Genomic DNA, 21110 nt, shown 5'->3' with positions numbered 1-21110 from the left:
CTACGCCTCCAAAGAGTTATAGGTACATGATTCCTGTTTGAGATGATGGGATTTAAACACCTGAACACTTTAGAGGATCTGAGCCCAAATGCCTTTTCAATTAATATTATTAAATTCTGAGCACATGGGGCCCAGATGCCCAACCACTTTGTAATTACATCGCTTAATGCAAGGCTGAGGATCTGGCTCACAGTATATATTCAAAGCAAAAGTTTAATCCGTAGAGCTCAAAGTCACTTACAAAGGGCTATCATTATCTCCTGATTCCAGGTAGGGAACCTGAGGCACGGGGAAGAGATCTGACCTGCCTGCCATCGTGCCCTGAATAGAATCCAGGTGTCCCCAGGCCTAAAATTCATTAGAGTAACGTGTTGCTGTGAGCCAGGTTTGATGTTGAACGTTTAAACCCATTCATTCAGCTACGAGAGCTGAAGACGGGCTGGTTCCCTGTGAAAGCCGGAGCCCTTTTGCAGGTCTGCGTCGCATATGCCTTGCTCAGTGGAGCTCAATTTTAAGTTTCTCATTCTTTTTCCAAGCTGGGAGAGCTAATGACAGGAAAGTTATTATTTGTATTATTACCTCTACTTCTGCTGCTGGCGGAGTGTTAATATGCGAGAGGTGACTTGGACGATGCGGTGAGCCAAAAGGGCAGCAGTGTTATAATTTTAGGTAAACTCCTCTTTCTGGGATTGTTTTTATGGCTATCTTTCATCAGTGTCTTTTGCTTTTCTTGCCCTTTTCTTTAACATAGGTGATTCCTTAATAATTCTCATTGAAATGCAATGATTCAGGCATGCTTTTGCAATTGTACCTTGAGCCTGTTCTCACTGGCAAGCCTAAAAAGGCTCCAGGGGAGGGAAGAAAGGGTCCCTAACTCAGCATTGGGGACCAGGGGCCGCTGCTTTTAGCAAACACTTTAACATACTGATTGCAATTGAAGAAATGCAACAGGCTACAGCTGTGCTTACACTAACACTACGTTTCAGCCACATAGAAGGGTTTTGGGTGGCATTAATCCTCCCAGAGTGGTATAAAGAAGCCTTGATATAAAGCAGAGTCCAACTTATTTTTATTTACGTACGTCTTTACCTTCCACTGTATTAAAAGGTTAGTCTGTCGCGAAGTCAAGCGCTTCAGCAGTGGGAAATTCAGGATGAAGGTTTTCCAGCCAGTCGCCTTCTGTCTTTCCTTCTGTGGGCTTTAAGAGTTAATTTTGTGGTCCCATGGGAGTTGTTTCACTCTGCCTTATCAGTGAGGACCTAGCTGGAAAATGTAGCTGCCAAACTCTTAACAAGTTTCTCCTGAGTAGGTGCAAGGCATGATTTTTCCAAAGGCTCATGTTTAGGTTAAATTTAGGTGAATTTTCAATGAAATGACCCAAGTCTCGTCTCCGACGCTGCGGCTGTTCATCTGGCGGATTTTTAATTCCTTTTCTAAATGAGCTTGTGCCGCAGGACTTCTCAGGGAAGTGGTTATGCCAATTAATGCACATGTACAGAGCGGTGTTAATTTTCCCCTTGCAGGATTCAGGAAGTGATTGAAGTGTTAAATTCTCAAAAAACTAAAAGAAAAAAAGAAAATGAGTTTGAAGCATGGATATTACCAGCAAAACTGGGCCAAAGGATCCAAACTTCAGATGAGTCTGGGCCAGCAATCAGGACAGAGCCTGCAGTAGTTGAGTCTTTTCGCAGCAAGTGCTCTTCAAACTACAACACAACAAATATTTGGGGGAGCGTGCCAGCGTCCTTCCATGTTCCTGTTCCCCTGGGATTTACTCTCTGGGCCCAAGCTGTGGGTAGCTCTGCCAATGGAAATTTCTCCAGGAGCTCTTGCACAATCCCAGCAGCTGTTTTTAGCCCAGTTTGGGAAATTAGTGAACTTGAATGATCCTGTTACGCTCTTAGTTTGTCAGTAAAGATGTTGAGCAATCGGCAGCGTACAGGAGATCAGAGAGAGCAATTTCAGTTTGTTCTTTGGATCCTTTTTTAGCTCTCTGTTTTAAGTACAGAGGGTATACTTACACTGTCTCTAGTGGGTGTAAAGCAGCATAGCACTGCTGAGGATCCGGCCTCTCGTGTTCTGGTCTTTACGGAAAATACCCCAGAGAGTAGCCTTGATACAACCCAGCTGTGCTCACCTTACCAGAACTGGAAAAATAGCTGTTTGAGCTCTCAGCCTTTTGCTCTCCTCCTCCATCAAATCTGCTGCTGTTTGGGGATTTGGGGGTGGAAGCTGGTTGTAACATATGGCAATAAAAGGCTGCTGTATAGTTTTGCAGGAAACATCAAAAGTAAAGAAGCTGGGTGTCCAGTGCCCTTGAATATGCCTGATCAGTCTTTATATAGGGCTGGCAGATAGAATATGGGACTTATTGGAGACCCATATTTTTCAGCAGCAAGAGCAAGAGGTCCTGGAGTGTCCATGTTTAGGCACCTGAACTGAGCCTTGAATATCTGTCTAAAGTGGATTATTTCTCTGCCATTGCCTTTTTGAAACAGAGGACAATTTCCAATTAGCCGCAGGCATCAGTCTTCGGTAGAGAGTCAGGACTTTGGCTTTTTCCCCTGACTCTCTCTGCCTTGCTCTACTGCCTGAACATCTCAGATAGCCCTGCTGTGAATTACAAATATAACAAAAGTATCCCAGTTTCAGGCTGTGCTTTGGAGTTTGTTTGGAGATGAGGCGTAGTAGGGCAGCATCATTTGCCTGGTTGCCTTCTGCCTGCACAGCTGGCAGGCGAAGCATCCTTCTCCTGGCCGCGGCAAGCTAGAGCATCCCCATGCTGGCCAGGCACATCTCACGTGCCCTTCCTTCTCACCAGGTAAACTGGGCGGCCAGGACTCCTTCGAGAGCATAGAGAGCTACGACAGCTGCGACCGGCTGACGCAGTCCTGGAGCAGCCAGTCCTCCTTCCAGAGCCTGCAGCGCGTCCCCTCCTACGACAGCTTTGACTCGGAGGATTACCCCGCCGCCCTGCCCAACCACAAGCCCAAGGGCACCTTCAAGGACTATGTTCGCGATCGGGCCGATATGAACAAGGACAAGCCTGTCATTCCTGCTGCTGCCCTTGCTGGCTACACAGGTAGGGTCACGCTCCTCAGGAATGTGCCTCTCTGCTGAACATCTTGGGTAGAGCCTCTCCATCGGTGGAGGGCAGAGCCTCCAGGGTCTCCGGGTTGCCCAATGTCTGCGTCGCTGGCTCAGTGGTCTGTGAGTGAGGGGTTTTGGGGTGCCCCTGGGGGCAGCCACAAGCCTGCGGGCACACCTGAGAGCACGCAGCCCCCCGAGGCTGCGCGTCTTTCAAGTGTGGGCACTCCAAACCTCATGGAGGATGTAGGACCTGGCTGACCGCAGGGCATTTGATGCCTTGGGTTCTCATTTATGCCTGGATGCCTTCTGCTTGGGTCTGGTAGGAACTGGTGTCTGGATTGTATTGCTGAGAACACAAGGTAGTGGAGAGCCCTCATTTCCCCCTCCAACGCTTCTATGCATTGTGCTGGCCACTTGCTTGTGGTTTCCCACCTCAGGCAGGAGCGGCTGCGTTTCTGGCATTGCTGTGTGTGACGTGAAACGATCCTCTCCCCTTTTGGCATGGAGGAAGCACTTGGTTTTGCTCTTTACCTTGGTGCAAGTCAGGGATGTGATGGTGCCAAAGCAGACCCAGACATTTTCCATTCCCCGCACTGGGAGAGATGCGAAGGTGATAGACCACGGAAACTCCGGCTTTTTATATGACAGCCCTCCAGCAATCTGGCATCTCCATGGAGAGAAACCTGGTGGGACGGGGCTTCCAGCTAAAATTGAGATAATCCTTTCCAGTTTGCCTGTGCCATGTCTTTTCCCGGTACTATAAGTAAAATTCACAGGGTAGCCTGCTGCCAGTTCCCCTTTCCCTCCAACATACTGATCTCTCCTGCCCCAGCTGGTAGCAGCTGTGGCCCGGAGGAGCCAAGCGGTGGAAATAGTTTGTGCAGATAAAGATCATCGAAAGGTTCAGAGCAGATCCTGAGGTGCGACTGTCCCTGAAATCTCCTCCCACGCACGGCTCATCTTAGGGCTGATATCTAGTTTTTTGTAAGGGGGGGAAGAGATGCAAAGGGGAGGAGAGGTGGAGAGATAATTTTAGGAGCTATGTGTAAAAAAGGAAGTGGTTTGTTGCTATAGCTTTAGTTAAGAAGAAAGCTCAGCCCTCCCTGCTGAATGAGCCTGTTTCGGCCAAGTTTATGCAAAATAAAAGTGTGCTCTGCTATTCCTGAATGGTTTTCGACTGGGGGATGTGGTGGGGAGAGGCATGAGTGGTAGGAGGGGCCGTGCCCCGGGACACCATCCCCCGCCGTGCCACGGAAGTTGATGTTCCTAAGAAAAGAGACCAGTGAGCACAACTTGCAATTTTTATTCCTATTTTCTCCTGATTGATAACGCCTTTCACTATGGCCCGTGGAAGTGTTTTGGGTACCCAGTGCCTGGTCAGGAGTGTTGGTTGCATTTTAACAGCTAGGGAAACTGAGGCACGGAGGCACTGGCAAAACTAGGAGCTTCATTTTCCAAGCTGGATGTTTCCCCCCACGTTTGCTGTAGCTCATGGAAAAGAGCCGCCCCCGTAGAGAGGCGGCGTTCCCAGCTCCCGCAGCAAGTGAGGAGCCGGAGTCAGCGGCTGGACCCTGTGTTTTGCCAAGGAGTATTAGCACCCCAAAGAGTGTCCTTGGACTCGTGCCGCCAGGAAGGGGAGACTTCGGTTAATGCAATGCCAGAGCACGCTTCCAAACGTTGTGCGCTGCGTAACATTTTCCCTTGCTTCATTTCAAACCCCGTTTTGAGCCGGGAAGATAATCCCTTGGCCCAGGCATTTCAGTGTGATCAATAAGTGGGAGTGCCTGATTTTTTTTTTTTTTTTTTTTTTTTGCATTACTTCACTTGAGAAACTTTAAATGGGGAGAGGAAAATCAGAGGTTTCCAGGATCAGCAGGCACTTGGAAATCCTTGGGCTGGAGCACTGCTTGCTTGCTCCGAAGGCTGCTAAGCAATAATTCAGTCCTCAAACCTCCACAGCCTGCATTTACCATTGGGAACGATCTTTGGACAGATGAAGTTTGCAGGCGTGTGACTCCAGAGATGTCCTCTGTCCCTTTTTAAAGCCTGCTGGCCTGTCAGCACCTTACGTTTGCTGTGCAAAGGGAGCCCAGCGTGGGTGCAAAGCGAAGCCAGGTTGCTGTGAAAGCAGGTCACAGCGAGAGCGAGTGAGAACATGTTGCATTACAAACTGTAGGAGAACTGGGCACTCTCAAAACTGTTTTGTATTAGTGTATTTCTGCAAAAAAGAAAAAAAAAATCCAGGCTGGCCACTGAGAAGTGCTGGACCTCTTTCTTGGGCCAGCTGAGCAAGGCAGAACTCCTCGGTCCTTCTTTTTTTGCTTTGCTTTACATTACTTTTACTTTACTTGGGGGAGGAAGTGCTGTCTAGCAGCTAGAGCAGAGGAACTTCAAGTCTGGGCTCCGTTTGCAGCTCTGGTGAGGAGGTGGAGCCTCCAAACGAGCAGAGCAGGGGATTACCAGCCCAGGGTCCCGAAGCGGCTGGGATGAGGCCTCGAGCACATGTCCAACACCCGTCGCCAGGCAGTGGAGCACCCAGCAGACACGCCATGGTGTGCACCTTTTAGGGCTGGAAGGGTGAAGCCTGGGAGATGGCGTCCTTCATCTCCAGGGCTCTCTGGGTTGACTTTAAGAACTTGACAATATTGTTCAGGTTTTGTTACCAAGGCCCTGTTTTGCCCAGGGAGGTGGCACAGCGCTTTATCGCAGCCGTGGCAGATCTCTGATGGTATCTGCCCTAGGAGGCGCATGCTTTGGTGAGAAGGTGCATTTTGGCGGAAGCTCCATTTGCGTTTGATGTGTTCTTCACCCAGCTCGCAAGCAGCTTTTCAAAGCTACGTTATCTGCCCCCACATCTTGACCTAATTTAACAAGTTGCCATGGCTGCTCAGATAGAGGTTGATGCAATTTTCTTATCTTTTTTGAAGGAGAAACGTAACTGCTCAGGAGTTGGTGAACTTAGTTTCCATAGCTGCAGGGAGGGCCGGCTCTGGACACCTCTGTTTTTTGGGCCAGTTCTCTCAAAGCTTGGCTAGTCTGAGTCTTACATTAAGCCAGGTTTTATTTTTTTTTTGACATGACCTAGGAAACGGAGACAGAATGCATCTATTAAATTGAGGCAAGCGGTGTGTCAGGGTGCGCCTTCTCTGTAGGCAGATGTGCTAAACCCCACGTTGGCTTAGCTGAGCTCGGTTTAAGCTCCCTCGTTCATGCAGCAGTGCAGTGTTTGGTGTGGGTGGGCGGCTCGTGCTAGGTGCGTGCTGGCGCACGGGCACAGATCCCTCCGTACCTGAGCCCAGCTGGGCTAAAGCAAGCTCAGCTTTGCCTCCGTGCCGCCTGCAGCCCTGCCTGGGGCTGTGCCGTAGCTGGATCCTGCAAACCGCTGCCTCCGGCGGGTACCATGGCCACCAACATCCTTCGTGAGACCTGACGCCACGTGGATAAGTGCGGGCGGTCTGCAGCCCATGCAGAAGGCAGGTGGTGTGGGTCTGACCGCACTGGTCTTTGGCCTTTCTGCCCTATATTTATTTTTCCACTACTCTGACCTACTTGTGCTGCTGCCCTCCTGGTAATGCAGCTCCACCGGAGGTTCAGACCCTCCCTCTGCCCCTGAGGTTGGCGATAGCCACTCAGGGCTGAATTGTTTTTGGCTTTTCTTGAGCACCCCAAAGCACCTGCGTGGGTTCACAGCCAAGATGTGGTGTTTGTTTGCTTTGTGGCACGTAGGACCTCAGCATCGTCTGTGCAGGCCGGGGCTTTCCATCTCGCGGTGTTGTCTGCATTGCCACAACACCAGAGCTGTGATGTGCCGAGCTGCTGCTCCACATAGCTGAACAGAGAGCGCAGAGCGTTTCCCCTCGTGTTTGAGAGGCGAAAGGAGGAAAGAGGGACAAGAAAGGTGAAGTGAATGCGCATCAAACCTTGATCCCTCATCTGCAAGGCTAGTTTTGCGTTTGTGCTCCTGTCCTTTCTTATGGACCCGGTTAGGAAGTTGCTGATGCCTTTATAGACAATCACCTGAAGAGTTAATGCCCCCTTCCCAGATAATATCACACATGACCCGAGTGTCTCTCTTAGCGACAGATTGATGCTATCTTCACTATTATGCTGCCCTTAAAGAAGACAGAAAGTAGTGCAGGGAATAGCCACCTCTGCAGATGCTATCTTGCCTGAGCGCCCAGGAGTGCTTCTGCCTACCAAACTGTTTTGCCTGGGCCAGATCCAGCCCTGATCCTCGCTATCAGCATTCGCAGTACCATGTTGATAGGGCCCAAATTTGCCTGCTAAACCCATCTGCCCTGTCCAAATCATCTGTGGTGCAGAGCCTGAAGCCTTTGACAAGCCTGCGTTTCTGAGCGATGCTTATCTGTGACACAGAAGTGAAAGCACGCAGCTGCTGTTTTGCAAGAAAGTCAAGTTGGTGCCAAAGAAAGTGGGTCTCTTTCAAGAGAGCTTGTGTGTTGCTTCCCCTCTTCTTCTTGTTGCCTGTGCTGCTGGCCTGAGGCTTCCACCAGCGAGCTCGCTGGATGTGCTGTGGTCATCGGCATCCGAAAATCTGCCAGAAGCTGCCTTCCTGGCCCCTCTCCCACCAGGGGCCGGTGATCCGGCTGTCCTTGACATCCCGAGTCTGTGCAGTAGCTTTCCTAGAAGCATCAGCATCCTTCCTGCCTGCTTCCCTGCACTTCTGGAGACGGGTGCCTGAATGGGCCTCTGTGCCACTTCTGCCATGGGTTAGGGGAATTTGGAGGTGCAGTCTCTGATTGCACAGATTGCCCCAGCAATCAGAAGCAGCACAACAGCACCTCTGGCCCCTCGGCAATGCAGGGGTGGTTGTTAGCTCGCTCGTTCTGGGTTATACCCTTTACCTGCCCTTGCAGGGTGACTTCAAGTGTGACCAGCCAGCAGCTCCTGCCCGCTTTCTGCCTCCAGTGCAGAGCCTGCATGGGCTCAGCAGCCCTTTTGGCCTCTGCAAGGTGGGGAGCTCAAGGGTGGGGCTCGGGGCTGGTTCAGTGGCTCCTGCTCCACCTGCCAGACATGTGCAAATGACAGTGAAATCAGCCCCACGCAACGCTGCCCAACCGTGACGGCAGCTCAGCTCTCACCAGAGCCGCTGCAGCCGCCAGCAGCGGTTTCTCAGCAGCCCGGAGGTGATGGCAAAGCAGCAACTGTGGCTTAGTCCCTCCTTCGAGCAACGAGCTGGAGCGTTGCACGGCAGCCCTTGGCCTGCAGGACCACCTTCAGGGGGAGATGTGAAGCTCACGAAACCCCTTGTGCTTTGCTGGATGTCTCGGGAGTGAGACCAGTCCTCCCAGCACGTTCTTCCTCAAAACAGAGGAGATGCATCAGGAAAGCCAAACTGGCCTAGAGTGGCCCGCCTGGCCGCTCTCCTGCCTGTAAGCGTGGCCAAAAGCACGTGGCTCCCAAAACGTGCTTTCTGGGTCCTTCCTTGCTTTCTTCACGCCTGCTCTTTGGAGATGCTTCCATCCGAGCTCTGCCGCTGCCCTCCCACCCATGCAAAGCCGGCACTTTGCGGTGGCGTGACCTGGGCGAGAGCTGGGGGGGAGGCGGTTGGGCTTGGTCTAACAAGGGAGTGATGGGGATGAGCTTTGCCGTCCCCGACCCCGGTGCAGCGGGGGGGGATTGGGGACCTCCAGCACCACAGTGTCATCGAAGGGGACTCGGGGAGGGCGGGCACATGAGCGAGGCAAAGGCTGTTTTGGAGATGTTGCTATGCCCAATTGTTTTGTTGGGTTGGAACCACAAACCACAGAGCGAAAAAGCTTAGGTGCGCCGTTTTTTTTTTCACTAGGGTTTTTTTTTTTCTTCTTTTCTTGTTGTTTGAAAGAAGGAGAACACAACAGAGGCCGTTGAGATGGGTGGGGGTGTGAAACCGTCTCGAGAGAGAGTGGGGATGATGTGTTTTGGGTCGTGCCTTCCCGGTTACGGCGCGGGTGCCTGTCTGCTGCAGCCGGGTGGTACCACCATCACCGCGCCAGTGAAAGTGGTCGTCGTGCGTATTTTGGTTTCAAACCCCTCCAGAGCCACTGGGTAGGAAGGTGGTAGGGAAACTCCAGTCCCGACCAAGGGAGGATGGCACAGCGATGGCGCGGCACCAAACCCTTTGCTCTGGGGACGCCCGTGGGTGCCGTCAGAGGACTGGTGCCAAGGAGGCACCGCTCCGCCAGTGCTTCCCGCTGTAGCAGCCGGCTGTCATCCGGCTTAAGAGGCATATTTTCCCCCTGACGCGGGAGAATTCCTGCGGTGTGACACTCCCCACTGAAGGACCCCGTTCAGTGCCACCGAGGCCAGACAGGGCCCCCATTGTGGCCCTGTCGGCGGGCGAGCCCCTCCGGCGGGCACTATTCTCAGCAGCCTCCGTGGGTGCCGGAGGTCGCGGCGGGGCGGGAGGACGTCCCACCGCCCTCCGAGTCCTCGCCTTGTCTTTTGTGGAGCAGGGGCTGCCCCCATTCCCCAGCCAGGGCTGGGCTTGCTCTGGGAAGCCCCTGGATGTGTGCGGCAGGACCAGTGCCATAAAAGATGGCTTGTGCCCCTCCACCCCACACTTGGGGCTGCAGCCAAAAAAAGGCTGCAAGAACACTCCAGTGGTGGTTGTTTTTGGAGATAACCAAGGCAACAGGTCGCGTGGTGGGGTACGCCCGCCGAGCTACGCCGGCCCTGGGACGGTCGGTGCGGCTGTGCGTGCTTGTACCATGAAGTGATGTGGACCAGGCGTCGCAGTGGGGATTTCCAGCCCTGGCTGGGGACGAGTGGAAGGGTTGAAGCAGAAGGGATGGAAAATGGGCGCTGCTCCCAGCTCCTGCGGGGGCGGAGGTTTGGGGTGCGGAGACAAGCCTGGCAGCTTGCCCTGACAGCTTTGGGGACGCGACGTCGGGGGGGTGGCATCTCTGCATGAGGCAAGAGTCACCTGGAAATCCTTTTAGGCACTGAGAAAAATAACCCCCTGCTCCTTGCTGGCCTGCAGAGCGGTCAAAAGCGGCTCATTTCTGAAGATAGCCCTCTCAGCACTAACTACAGCTGTACTGGCCCACCAGATGATGCATGGATCTCCAGCACGCCTTCTCTGATCATTTCACCTTCCTACCTTGCGGTCTCCCCAGAGCTGTTTTCGGGCACGCAGGCTCGGGCATGTGCCAGGGTTTGGTTCCTGCCACCTCGTGCATCGCCCGCCTCGCTGACGTTTCGGAGCCGTGCCCCAGCAGCAGCGGCACATCTGCAGGGCCTCTGCTGTCTTCCCCTCTGGCAGGGCGTGTGTTTATAGGAGCTGAGACATGCCTGCGAGCCCTGCAGTAAACACATTCTTGACATAATTGCTTGTCCAACACAGAGGAATTTGGGGTTTTACGCGTGTCCCGCAGGCAGCTCGGAATAGACCTTGGGAATCCCTGTTCCAAGGATGACACTGCTTCCTTCAGAATCCCAAAATACCCGGCAGAGCGGCACCCGGCACAGCGGCAGGAGCCCTACCTCCCTTGCTGGAGAGAGGGTGAGAAATTGCTGGGTTTCCCGACACCTCTCCATGCCAGCTGGCAGCCGAGCCGCGAGCCCCAAGCGTGAACTGCGCCGGCCGCTTGGCTCGGGGTTAATGATGCTTGAACCTTGAAAGGCTCCCGCAGAGCCAGGGTGGCTCAGGGGTATTTTGAGGGCAGTTGCTTACCCAAGAACCTGGCGCCTAGGGGGTGGGTTTCCATCCATCTTATTTTGGGGAAGGAATAAAAAAAAAAAATCCTGGTTCTTTGGTTGGGCAGGAGAGAAATCAGTGCGAGGTGATGAACCTGATCTTGCTTCGGTCTTGTCTCCTAGGACTGTTTCTCTGTTAGCCTGATTTGGGTGTTGGATGCTCTCGGTATGCGTGTAGGGAATTGGTGTAGAGTCAGAAGGGCCAAGAGGGACCGGCCTCATGTGAATTCACCTGCGATTCCCCATGGAGGACCTCAGGCGGCTGAAATAACCTTTTTGCCCAGTGTTTTCTCTGTATTTAAAGCTTGCTGCTATAAATAGGTCTAAGCTTTGAGATGCGGTGGCATTTCAGGCCAGGGTTTTGGCTCTTCCCTTTTGGATGAGAGGCAAAGGCGTCATCTGAATTTCCTCCGTTGTTTTGGCGCGGATGACCCAACTCCATCCCTACCGGAGAGCGCCGTCTCGGAGTCAATGTCTTGGCAAGCTCCTGCCGAGAACAACGGGGCTGGAGCCTTTCCCCGCTGAGTGTCATCTTCCCATTTGCAAGCAGAGATGCTGTGAGCTCCCTGCTTTGTCCTGCCCACGGCTGGGCGATAACCCCCGGGGCTTGGCGGAGGACCTGATGCCTGCAAAACCCTGGAGCAGTTCCTTAGGGATAACAGGAGGGAAACAATTTGGGGAGGGCTGGACAGCGATTCCCCTGTCCCAGAGCCAGCTCTCTCATTTCCTCCTCCCCAGCAGCTTGTCTGCTTTTGAGTCATTTTAAACCTTGTGGAAAAGGGGGAACAGCCCTCTCTTCCCTCCGCGGGTTATCCCGCAGCCACAGCTCTGACAGCCTTCATTGTCATTCCTGGAAATCGGCTGTTCTCAATCCCTTTTTCTAAGTACATAACTCTTTTTTCCCTGCTTGAAGCTTGTGCTCATTGCTGTCAGCAGGCGGGTTTACCCCAGCCTGCCGTCCTAATCCAGCCTATGCAATTCTTTTTGTGATAAATCATTTCCTCTAACCCCGGCTCTGTTTATTATTATTATTGTCATTCCTATTATTAGTGATATATTCTAAGCTGCATTTAAAACATGGCAAAATCTCTCCCAAAACATGTTGCCCAAAGCTAAGTGCAATATTTTGGGTGCGGCCGCATTTGGAAGTTGCTCATCAAAGGGATTTTGGCTCGAGGGCTTCTCCTCTACCTTTGATTGGGACACAAGCACAAAGAAGAGATAAGCGTTTCGAAATCCCTCCACGTACACCATTAATCCAGCCAAAACCAGTCTGCGAAGCCGCAGGCTCTCCGTGGGGTGCACCGGGTGCTGCAGGTTAGATGTGCCGGGCTCAGGACCCCGAGGCAAATTGCTGGTGGCCAAAATTAGCACCCAGGGGAAAGATGGAGACCACGGCGTTGTAAGGAGAGGCTGAATGTACTTGGCATGGGATACTGCGCGCCGCCTCGTGCCTCTCCGGCTGGATTAAGGGAACCAGCAGCCGCAGGGAGGTTTGCTTATGGCTTTGCTAAGACCGTGCCAAGACCGTGATGGGGAGATCCGCCGGTCCTGAGCTGGTGAGATCTGTCTGTCGAGCCAGCCAGCCCCTGCCTTCCCCGTGCGCCAGCAGCCCGCTGAGCTCTGCGAGCCGGCGTAGCCCATTCCTGCAGCAACACGCTCTGGAAAGAGGCCAAATAATTTTCATACCTGGGTCCCCCCTTATCTCGCTAAACAGCGACGGAGCAAAGAGTCAAGGTCGGGAAGCGGGAGTCTGCCGGAGTTCATGCGATGGCCAGGAGCTTTTTGGCACGGAGGAAACGGTGGTGCTCTTGTGCCAAGACAATGACTCCTCGCAGTTTGGATGCCAGAAAAATAATCCTATTTATGTAACTCGAAGTGAAGCATTCCAGTGCATGAATATTCAGCTCTTACTGCAAATAGGAAGCTCTTTTACCTGCAGGATTTAACTCTCAAGCTGTCATCTCAGCCCAGATCTTGCCCTGTGGCCGTTGATGGGGTTTTTTTGATAGTAGAAGGTTTTATTTTTTTCAGTGAGCACCATTTGCATGTGATTCCCCTCCCCGCCTCCCTGGGGTAGAAGGGGCCGTGCTTTTCCTGGCATTAATGTCTCATGTTTCCTTTGTCTTTCTAGGCAGTGGACCCATCCAACTGTGGCAATTCCTGCTGGAACTGCTCACTGACAAGTCCTGTCAGTCCTTCATCAGCTGGACGGGCGATGGCTGGGAATTCAAACTTTCCGACCCAGACGAGGTAGAGTGCCCTGGAATTAAGTGCACAGCCCAAATGCCGCTGAAATATTGGTGTGGAAAACCCTCCCCTCCTCCCTTCAGGGCTGAGATTTGGGCAGTCACGTTGTTCTGGTCTTGGGTGTGTGTAGGGAAAAACAATGAGTTAGAGCCCAGCTGGAAACTTGTTAAAAATTGGGCTGCAGTAATACTTAGGAAGCAGTAGTTTGTGCCCAAAGGTGGTGTGAAGTACGTGAAACACCAGAGAGAGAGCCAAAGCTCTTCAAATAGGATGTGTACAGGTGAGCGGGGGGGCTTCCCAATGATTTTGGGGAACAGATGGGACATTCATTCCCTTCCCTGACTTATAGATCCTCATAGAGTCCTCTGCAATGTTCTGCCGTTGCATGGAGGTTGGTTTTCCCAAACTTTAATGCTTGTGACCCATCTGTGCCCATCTTAAAGATGAGGAAAGTCCCTTCCCTCGTGTCCAGCACTGCTGCTTGCCGATGGCTACCCAACCAAGCCAGAAAGACTTTTCCTCCCCTTCCCTGCGACGTGCAGTCCCCCCTTTGACTCTTCCCACCCCTCTCCCAGGTGGCCAGGCGATGGGGCAAGAGGAAAAACAAACCCAAGATGAACTACGAGAAGCTGAGCCGCGGCTTGCGCTACTACTACGACAAGAACATCATCCACAAGACGGCCGGGAAACGCTACGTCTACCGTTTCGTCTGCGACCTGCAGAGCCTGCTGGGCTACACGCCCGAGGAGCTCCATGCCATGCTGGACGTCAAGCCGGATGCCGATGAGTGAAGACGGCCGGCCGGGGCGGAGGATCACCCCGTGTCATTTTGGAGAGTTGATGGGACTTTTGCTGTTGGTCCTTTTTTATTTTTTGTGGTTATTTTTGTTGTTTTTTTGTTTTGTTTTGTTTTTTTTAAAGAGCAACTCAGATTTGATGCTTTGAGGATGTTGGGAGAGAGGGTGGCGGAAGAGGCAAACTTTTGGCCGAAACCTAACAAGTTTGGTTCGGAGAAGGATGGGCTTTTTTTTTTTTCCTGAAAGCTCCAAGACAGGCTTTTTTGGGGTGAAATTCTGAGTTTTAAGAAAGCCAGAAAAAATGTAGCTCACTTAAAAAAACCAAACCCCTCCCCATCCCTTGCTGTTTAGAAAAAATATTATCAAGTGGATCCCTTTGGTTTTTGTGTTATTCGCACACAAACTGACAGTTCAGGAAATGACAGTGTTCCCGAGGATTTGAGGATTTTAGTCTTTTTTTGGAGGGCGGGGAGGGAAAACCAAAGTGGGTGAATATTCCTGCTTCGGGGAGGGGCAATATAGGAAAAAACCAAGAACTGTTTGTCGTTCTTGTTACATCGCCTTTCTGTCGGTTGTCGTCTTTTCTACAAAAGACAGATTTTTTTGCTAGGAGGGATCAAGACTCTTTTTTTTTTTTTTTTTTTAAATTGTTAAAGTTTTATTTTATTAAATTTTGTGCCAGTATTTTTTTTAAATAGTCTTAAGCTCTAAGATGGTCTCAGTATTGCAATATTGTGTGTGTTTGTTTCTGTTATGCCAGCAGAGAGTTTTATCACAGTGAGGAAAAAAAACAAAAAACAAACAAATTAGTTTATGTAGACCCCACTGGAGAAGTGTAGCGCTACGACTCGGCATCTCCGAATCGTATGTGAAGGAAAATGTAATTCCAAACTGGCTCCTAGTGATGCTGGCTGGGTGTGCCGCTCTTGCTTCCAGTCCCACGCGCTTTGCTCCACCGTTTGCTGATAAAGCTGGTTGAAATTTCCGCTTTTTTTTTGGTGTGGCTGTGTTTTGTGCATGAAACCTATCAAGATTTACGGGGAAAATGTCTTTTTGCGTTTTCCATATCACTTTTTTGCTCAAGGAACACTTCGGTGCTTTCAGAAAATTTGGGTTTGGTTTTTTGGTTTTTTTTTAGGGGAAAGGGGAGAAATTCCCATGTTCTGAATGTGGTAAATGGAAAATATAGAAGTTGATTGGGGGGAAAAAAATCAGGAAAAAGTTGAAAAACCACAGGGAAATGTCTTTTCCTTCCTGTTTCGACCAGCTCTATCTTTATTGCTGTATGTCTTAACCAGCCTGGGCACACGCAGAAAGGAAATTGTCCTTGCAAATGGGTTCTTTACTGCTCTTTGTAAGCCTGATCCTGCAAACCCTGTCAGGGTGTGATTAACATGAAGCGTATGAGCAGTGTTGGCGGGGTAAACGAGAGGTCTCGCGTGCTTGCCCGAGACGGGTGCAGGATCAGTCCCGGGGGGAGCTGCCCCGTCTGCCCTCCAAACCTTTTGCGGCGTGGTTTGCGTTCAGAGGGGTAAATCCTGCTGCGCCCAGCACGTCCCGGGATGCTCTGAGCAGATGGAGGCCGACGGCCGCCTTCGGGCTGGGCTCCGCGTGAGGTAGAGGATCAGGCGGCGAGCGTTTCCGTAGCCAGGTAGCACCCCGAAGCCGGATTCGTGCGGATCCGACTGCCGAAATGGGGTCTTTCGCCCCTGCGAACCACTGGGCGTTTTCTTTTTAAAGACAGTATTACGCTTTTGAACCAAAAGTACCTTCTTTTTGTGTTGTTTGTCCGTCTGTGTGTTTTAGGTAGTTGCGTTCATTACAGAGGCGCTGTGAGATGGTAGCGGGGGGCGAGCCGGGGAGAGACTTTGTAGAGATGCTCGCCGGGCGATGCCTGCCTGATCCAGGCTGATATATCGGGTCGGCAGGACGGGACTCTGCGTGCAAAGAGCCGAAATATTCGGGCACGTAACCCCCCTGCGCAGGGGCAGAGTCGGACGGGGAGCTCGACCCCGGGGCAAGCTGATGCTCAGAGGTGCTGGGCTCTCCTCTGCTTCCTCCGGAGCTGGGGACACCCAGCACCTCTGTATCCCCAGTTGGTCATTTTGGGGTGAGTCAGCCCCAAAACTGCTGCGTGCTTAAAAAAAGGTGATGGTGGAGGGGAAACGAGCAGGCCAGGAGGGAGCTCCAGCCAAGGGGGATGGAAGCAGATGGTGGTTTAGGTAAGGGAGGTTATTAGTTCTGCTGTTAGCTCATGGGGCTGGGGCTGCGCATCATCCCACTGAGCATATGGAAAGAAAAGGGTGGGATGGACGGAAAGGAAGGAAAAGGGGATGGAAAGAAGGTGGAAGGAGCATGCACCAAAGGAGGAATGGGACACTGCCCGCTGGGAGGTTACAGTTCAGCTCATCTCCTCGGGCAGACGGCGGAGGGGAGAAAGCAGCTTGGCCGAGCTGGAGAGAGGAAAAGAAAACAGAGTGCCTTTTTCAAGCAGAAAACAGGGATAAAATTCCCCTCCGACAGAAGGAACCGCAGGTTCGGGTACCAGCCCCATCCTTCTGCCAGGCTAAATCCCTCGTTCGCTCCGCCGTGTTTATTTTTCCCAGGTTTCCAAGCCCAACCTGTGCGTGCCCAGTGATTTTGGGAAGATGGTTTAAAGGTTAAAAAGGGCGAGTCGTGGAAAGCAGCTCTGTTTTTTGGAAGTAGCCCCCGGCCGGAGCTTCTCCATCGTTTCTCCCAGCCGTTTGCCATCCCAGCTCGCAGCCTGTGTGCAAGTGCAGCAGGAGAAGGGCAGTACAATCCTAGGGACGTCAGGTTCATCATTTTCTATTTTCCTTTACTTTTTATTCCCGTTCTAGAGACCATCCCAGAGAGGGCTGTGCGCTGTTTATACACTGGAAATTTGCAGATTTGTTTTTGTTTCCTTTTTTTTTTTTTTTATTTCTTTCTGCTTTTTAATTGCCTGTTGACTTTTGGCAAGGGATGTGCTGAACCAGATGGAACCCAAACCCTCTGACCTCCTGTTCTTCGAGGCCACGAAAATTTGGTTAAGCCACACTCACGTGCTGGACCAGAAGGATGGGTTTGAGAGGGATGATGGAGATCTGCTGGGGATGGGACTCGCTCCTGTGCTGGTTTCTCTGCATGGGGCTGAGCTTCACCCTCGGCAGATACAGGTGGCTTTTGGAAATTGGGTAATTTTGTCTTGTTTTGGAATGTCTCAGGTGCGTTCGGTAATTTTGGGATATTTTCTGTGTTCTGCTCGTGATCTGCTGTTCTCCATGCAGGGGCATGTCCCCTTCGTCCCCTCCAGCAAAGCCTGAGCCCTACCTTGGGAGCTTAGCTCTGCAAACAGCTTTCCAGGGCCTCGGCAGTCGATATATGGGGCCTCAATAAAAGGAAAAAATACCCCCAAACTGATGAAAAATGCAAGCACTTTTTCTGCTGCCCGTCTCTCTCCATCTCTGTGTGTAGGAAGGCCGTAATCCATCGACACTGGTGTGCGTGCAAGTGTAGATCCATTTTATTTCCACACTACCGCCGTCCCGCTCCAGGCGCCATCATTCAGGTGGCGAAACAGCCAAGCAGGGCAAGAAATAAAAGATGTTGTAAGACTGAACCTTCTCACATCTTTCCAAACCTCCAAAAAACCAAGGTCCCTGTAAGCACCGATAAATTCGGATGCTGCGGGAAACGTCTCCGTCTTCTGCCTGTTGCTTTTCTGGAGGGGTTTTCTGCGAGGCTCTCGGGCTTGGTTGCTTGTTCATCCTCAACGTCGCAACATTGGGATGCCTCGGCGTGCTCTGCTCTCTGGTAGGGTCTATATAACATCCGTGAGCTGTTGTCTACATTCCAAAGAGGTTTAAATAAATGATAAATCTATGTATACGTATATGTTATAATGGAATATCTCCAGGAATTAACTGCCTCAGTAAAAAAAAAAAAAAAAAAAAGAAAAAAAAAGAAAAAGTCTTTGTTTTGTTTTGTTTTGTTTTTACACATGGGATTTTTTTTTAAGCTGATAAACATAGAAGAAGAAGAAGAAAAAAGAGATTGTTATATTGTGCTGTTCGACTATTTTCCAACTTGTATTTTCATATAATTTATATTTTTTAAAAGTGGAAAAAAATTTTAAAAGCGAGATTAAAAAAAAGAAAAAGCAGGTGCTTTTTAAAAAAACTGAGCTGAGGTAGCTTAGAGATGTAGCGGTGTGTGTGTGTGTCCGTGTGTTGTGTTTTGGTTTGGTTTGGTTTTTTTTAAAGGATACAAAAAAAAAAGTCCCTCCTACATTGAATTCTTAAAGAAGGAGGGGATTGGTTTTGTTTTAATTGCTGATGCTGGCACATCATTTTGCTGGAGAGTTTTTTATATACTGTAGCCTTATTTCATATCGTATTTTAAACCATGTGAAATTAAAAGAATAATAATTCATAACCCTCGGTGTCGGTGTGCTTATTCCTTGCCTTTACTCTTTAAATTCGGGGAGCAAAGTGGGAAGAAAATGTGAAAACTTAGAAATCCCAGCAACTTCTATTTTTTTGTTTTCATTATTAAACAAAATTGCACGGTGATAGGAAATGAGGGTCTGGCTGGCGTCGCAGCGCCCGGGCTCGGGGCTGGAGACGGGCGATGCCGCGCCGCGCCGGCTCCCTCCCGCCTCGGGAGCGCGGGTTCTCCTCCCCGGCGCCTCGCAGGCCGTCACCGCGCCGCGTTGCCCTCCCAGGGGCAATTCCAGCGTTTCAAAGTGGGCTTTCATCCTGAACCATCCCTGGGAGCTTGGGATATCTGTGGTTGACCACCCCAAATGACTGCTGTAGTAGTAGTTCCTTCAGCGGGCTCTTGTCAAATGGGTGCAGCCAACTGGCGAAGCCCTGTGGCCACCAGCTCGCCCGCGCTGCAGCCTGAAGGTGCTGCTGGGCATCTGCTTCGCTACTCGAGACCTGGGGCTGTGGTCCATCACGAGGAGAAACCTGCCTCTGGGCTCCTAACAGACCAGTTTGCTTCAGACCTTTGAAAAATATATATATTTTTATACATTGTTTTTCCCCAGGGGGTTTATGCTGGCTCGGGTATCTCCTCGTCATCCAGCCAGGAGGAATTCTGTGTTGTGCCTAATGGATTGGAGCCCGTTAGCGCCGGGGTCTGGAAGTGCTGATTAATGAGGCCAGCGTCTCGGGGAGGTTCGTGGTCCAGGAGCCGACACTTATTCATAGGGCTGGTGAGTTTGCGTGATGGGAAATTCCCAGAGGACAATGTCATTGACGTTTGCTTGAATCAGCATGAAGTGGCTGAGACAAAGCGTTCAGATTTGTTGAATACCAAGAAGGGCGGAGGAGTCATCGGGATAAAGAGGATGCAACAGATGAATCCAGGATAAGGAATATTTATAATAACTCCATTTATAGTAACTCAGCTTGCAGCCCCGCAGGAAGCAAGACGTCCCGGGAAAGGACTGAAGGACAAGAGGTGGAGAACCGTGATGGTCCTGTCCTCATCGCAGCGGTAGCGTGGTCCCGGGATGCCTGTGGGACACCCCTGCGTTTCGAAGGCTCGGCTAACCCCCGAGCTTAACACCACCAGGCAGAGAGGCTGGGTGAGACCCCGAAACGGGGACAGCCCTGGGGACAGCGGCCAGGCGAGCACCCAGCCTGCTCCGTCCTTGGCTTGGAGGCACGGAGCTCCAAGCAGAAGCAGAGCTTGCCTTTGCCTTTGCCGCCAGCCGAGCCGCCGCGGGACCTTGATCTTGCCGTAGCTCTTTTCATCGCAGCTGGAGCTGCGGGGCCAGGCGACGTGGCCTCGTGCTCGGCAGAGCCCGGCCGCCCTGGGTAAATAAACAGCGAGTGCAGCTCCTTTCCCATCCGCCGCTTTCAAGTCTCCGTGCAGCCTTTCCAGGCTGGAGGCCTCTCGGTGGAGGGCGAGCGGCTAAAAACCAAAGGGGGGACCGTGGCCCAGCTCTTCCAGGGGGTTTTGCCCCCCTTGCAGAAGGGCTGTGCGAGCAGGGGAGCACACACCCCTCTGCAAGGCCTTGCAAAACGCGAGGATGCTGCTGGTCCTTGCAAGTGAGACGGAAGGAAAGGAATGAAACGCTGAAGGGGAAGCTGAGCCGCAGGCACCCAGCGTCCCTCATCCCCACCCCGGCAATTGCAGACGATTGCTTTAACGCTTGCACTAAAAATACCGGCCGGTGGCCTGCCGGGGGAAGCCCCCGCGCACCTGGGGCACCCGCTAGGGAAATGATGGCCAGCAGTTAACGGCCCCGGCGGCCGAGCACCCCAAGGGAAGCACCGGGGACTGCGGACGAAGCAAGTGCTCCCCCTTTGATGCCCCTGCCCTGGCCCCCCATCCCATGTCCCATGCTGTGCCAGCACCAGGTGCAATAACCTGCTTAGGAAATTTGGGATGGGGAAGCGGAGTTTGGGGAGGGAGCCGGAGCTCTTCCCGCTGGAAAAGCATCGCGGCCGCGGCTCTGCACCCCCAAAAGCAGCCCCTGGCTGTTGCAGCAATGCATCCTGCAAGCAAGCTGTTAATAAAAGAGCATCAAAATTGAGCTTAATGGGAAGGGGGTTGCTGGGAGGGATGAGCTCTCCAGCAGGAAAAGCCTGCCTGTGCGGGGAGTTGCACCTCCAGGAGGATTTTGCACGGCGTGTTGGCCCCAGGTGCTGCTGCGTGACTGCTCAGGCACCTGATTTAAACAAAGCCAGAGCAGCAAGCAGGGTTTTTCCAGATTCTAGCATATATATGTCCAGGGATGTATGCATCCAGCAGCGGAGCAGGAGGCAGCGTATCCCCGGGGCCAGGGGCTGGTGCCTGCGGGATGGAGGGGGTTTTGCACGCTCGAAAGCAGCCGCGCATGCCGAGAGCTGCTCCTCTAAATAGAGGCCAGAGAGCAAATGGGTCTTTTTCAGGTCGGTGTCTTGAAATGAGACATCTAAACTGGCGCTTGAGGGAAATAAAGAGAGATTGAAACAGGAACTGAAATTACTGAAGACTAAACTAAGGGAAGGGCTCTCTAGAAATCTCTGAGATAGAACAAGAGAGGTGGAAGGAGGCAATGAAAGAGGAGAAATGTGAATATAGGGGAAAGCAGCAGAAGGATGGAGAGGGAGAGGCACGAGGAGGCAGACCGGGGTGCCGCAGCGGCAAGGCGACGAGCTTTGCTCCTTCCCTTGGCGATGCGGGGCAGGCACATGCATGCAGATGCATGCACACACATGCAGATGCATGCACACCCTTGCACGCACGTGCAGATGCATGCACACGTGGCTGAGTGCTCGC

At 51.9% G+C, this 21110-nt stretch overlaps 1 protein-coding gene across 2 annotated transcripts in view; it reads left to right on the top strand.

Moving 5' to 3' along the window:
• The window catches only part of ETS1 (ETS proto-oncogene 1, transcription factor), a 77710-nt gene extending 59450 nt beyond the window's left edge, over positions 1-18260 (top strand). For both annotated transcript variants that reach the window (XM_082330661.1, XM_082330662.1), the window contains 3 exons: positions 2822-3082; positions 12923-13041; positions 13614-18260. In XM_082330661.1, coding sequence (XP_082186787.1) covers positions 2822-3082; positions 12923-13041; positions 13614-13829 — 596 coding nt within the window. In that variant the 3' untranslated portion in view covers positions 13830-18260. The remainder of the gene's footprint in view (positions 1-2821; positions 3083-12922; positions 13042-13613) is intronic.
• The last annotated feature ends 2850 nt before the right edge of the window (positions 18261-21110 follow it).

The sequence above is a fragment of the Platalea leucorodia genome, assembly GCF_965183815.1.
Source record: "Platalea leucorodia genome assembly, chromosome: 20".
NCBI lineage: Eukaryota > Metazoa > Chordata > Aves > Pelecaniformes > Threskiornithidae > Platalea > Platalea leucorodia.
Note: the sequence above shows the minus strand (reverse complement) of the source record. Positions and strands in the feature narration are given on the sequence as shown.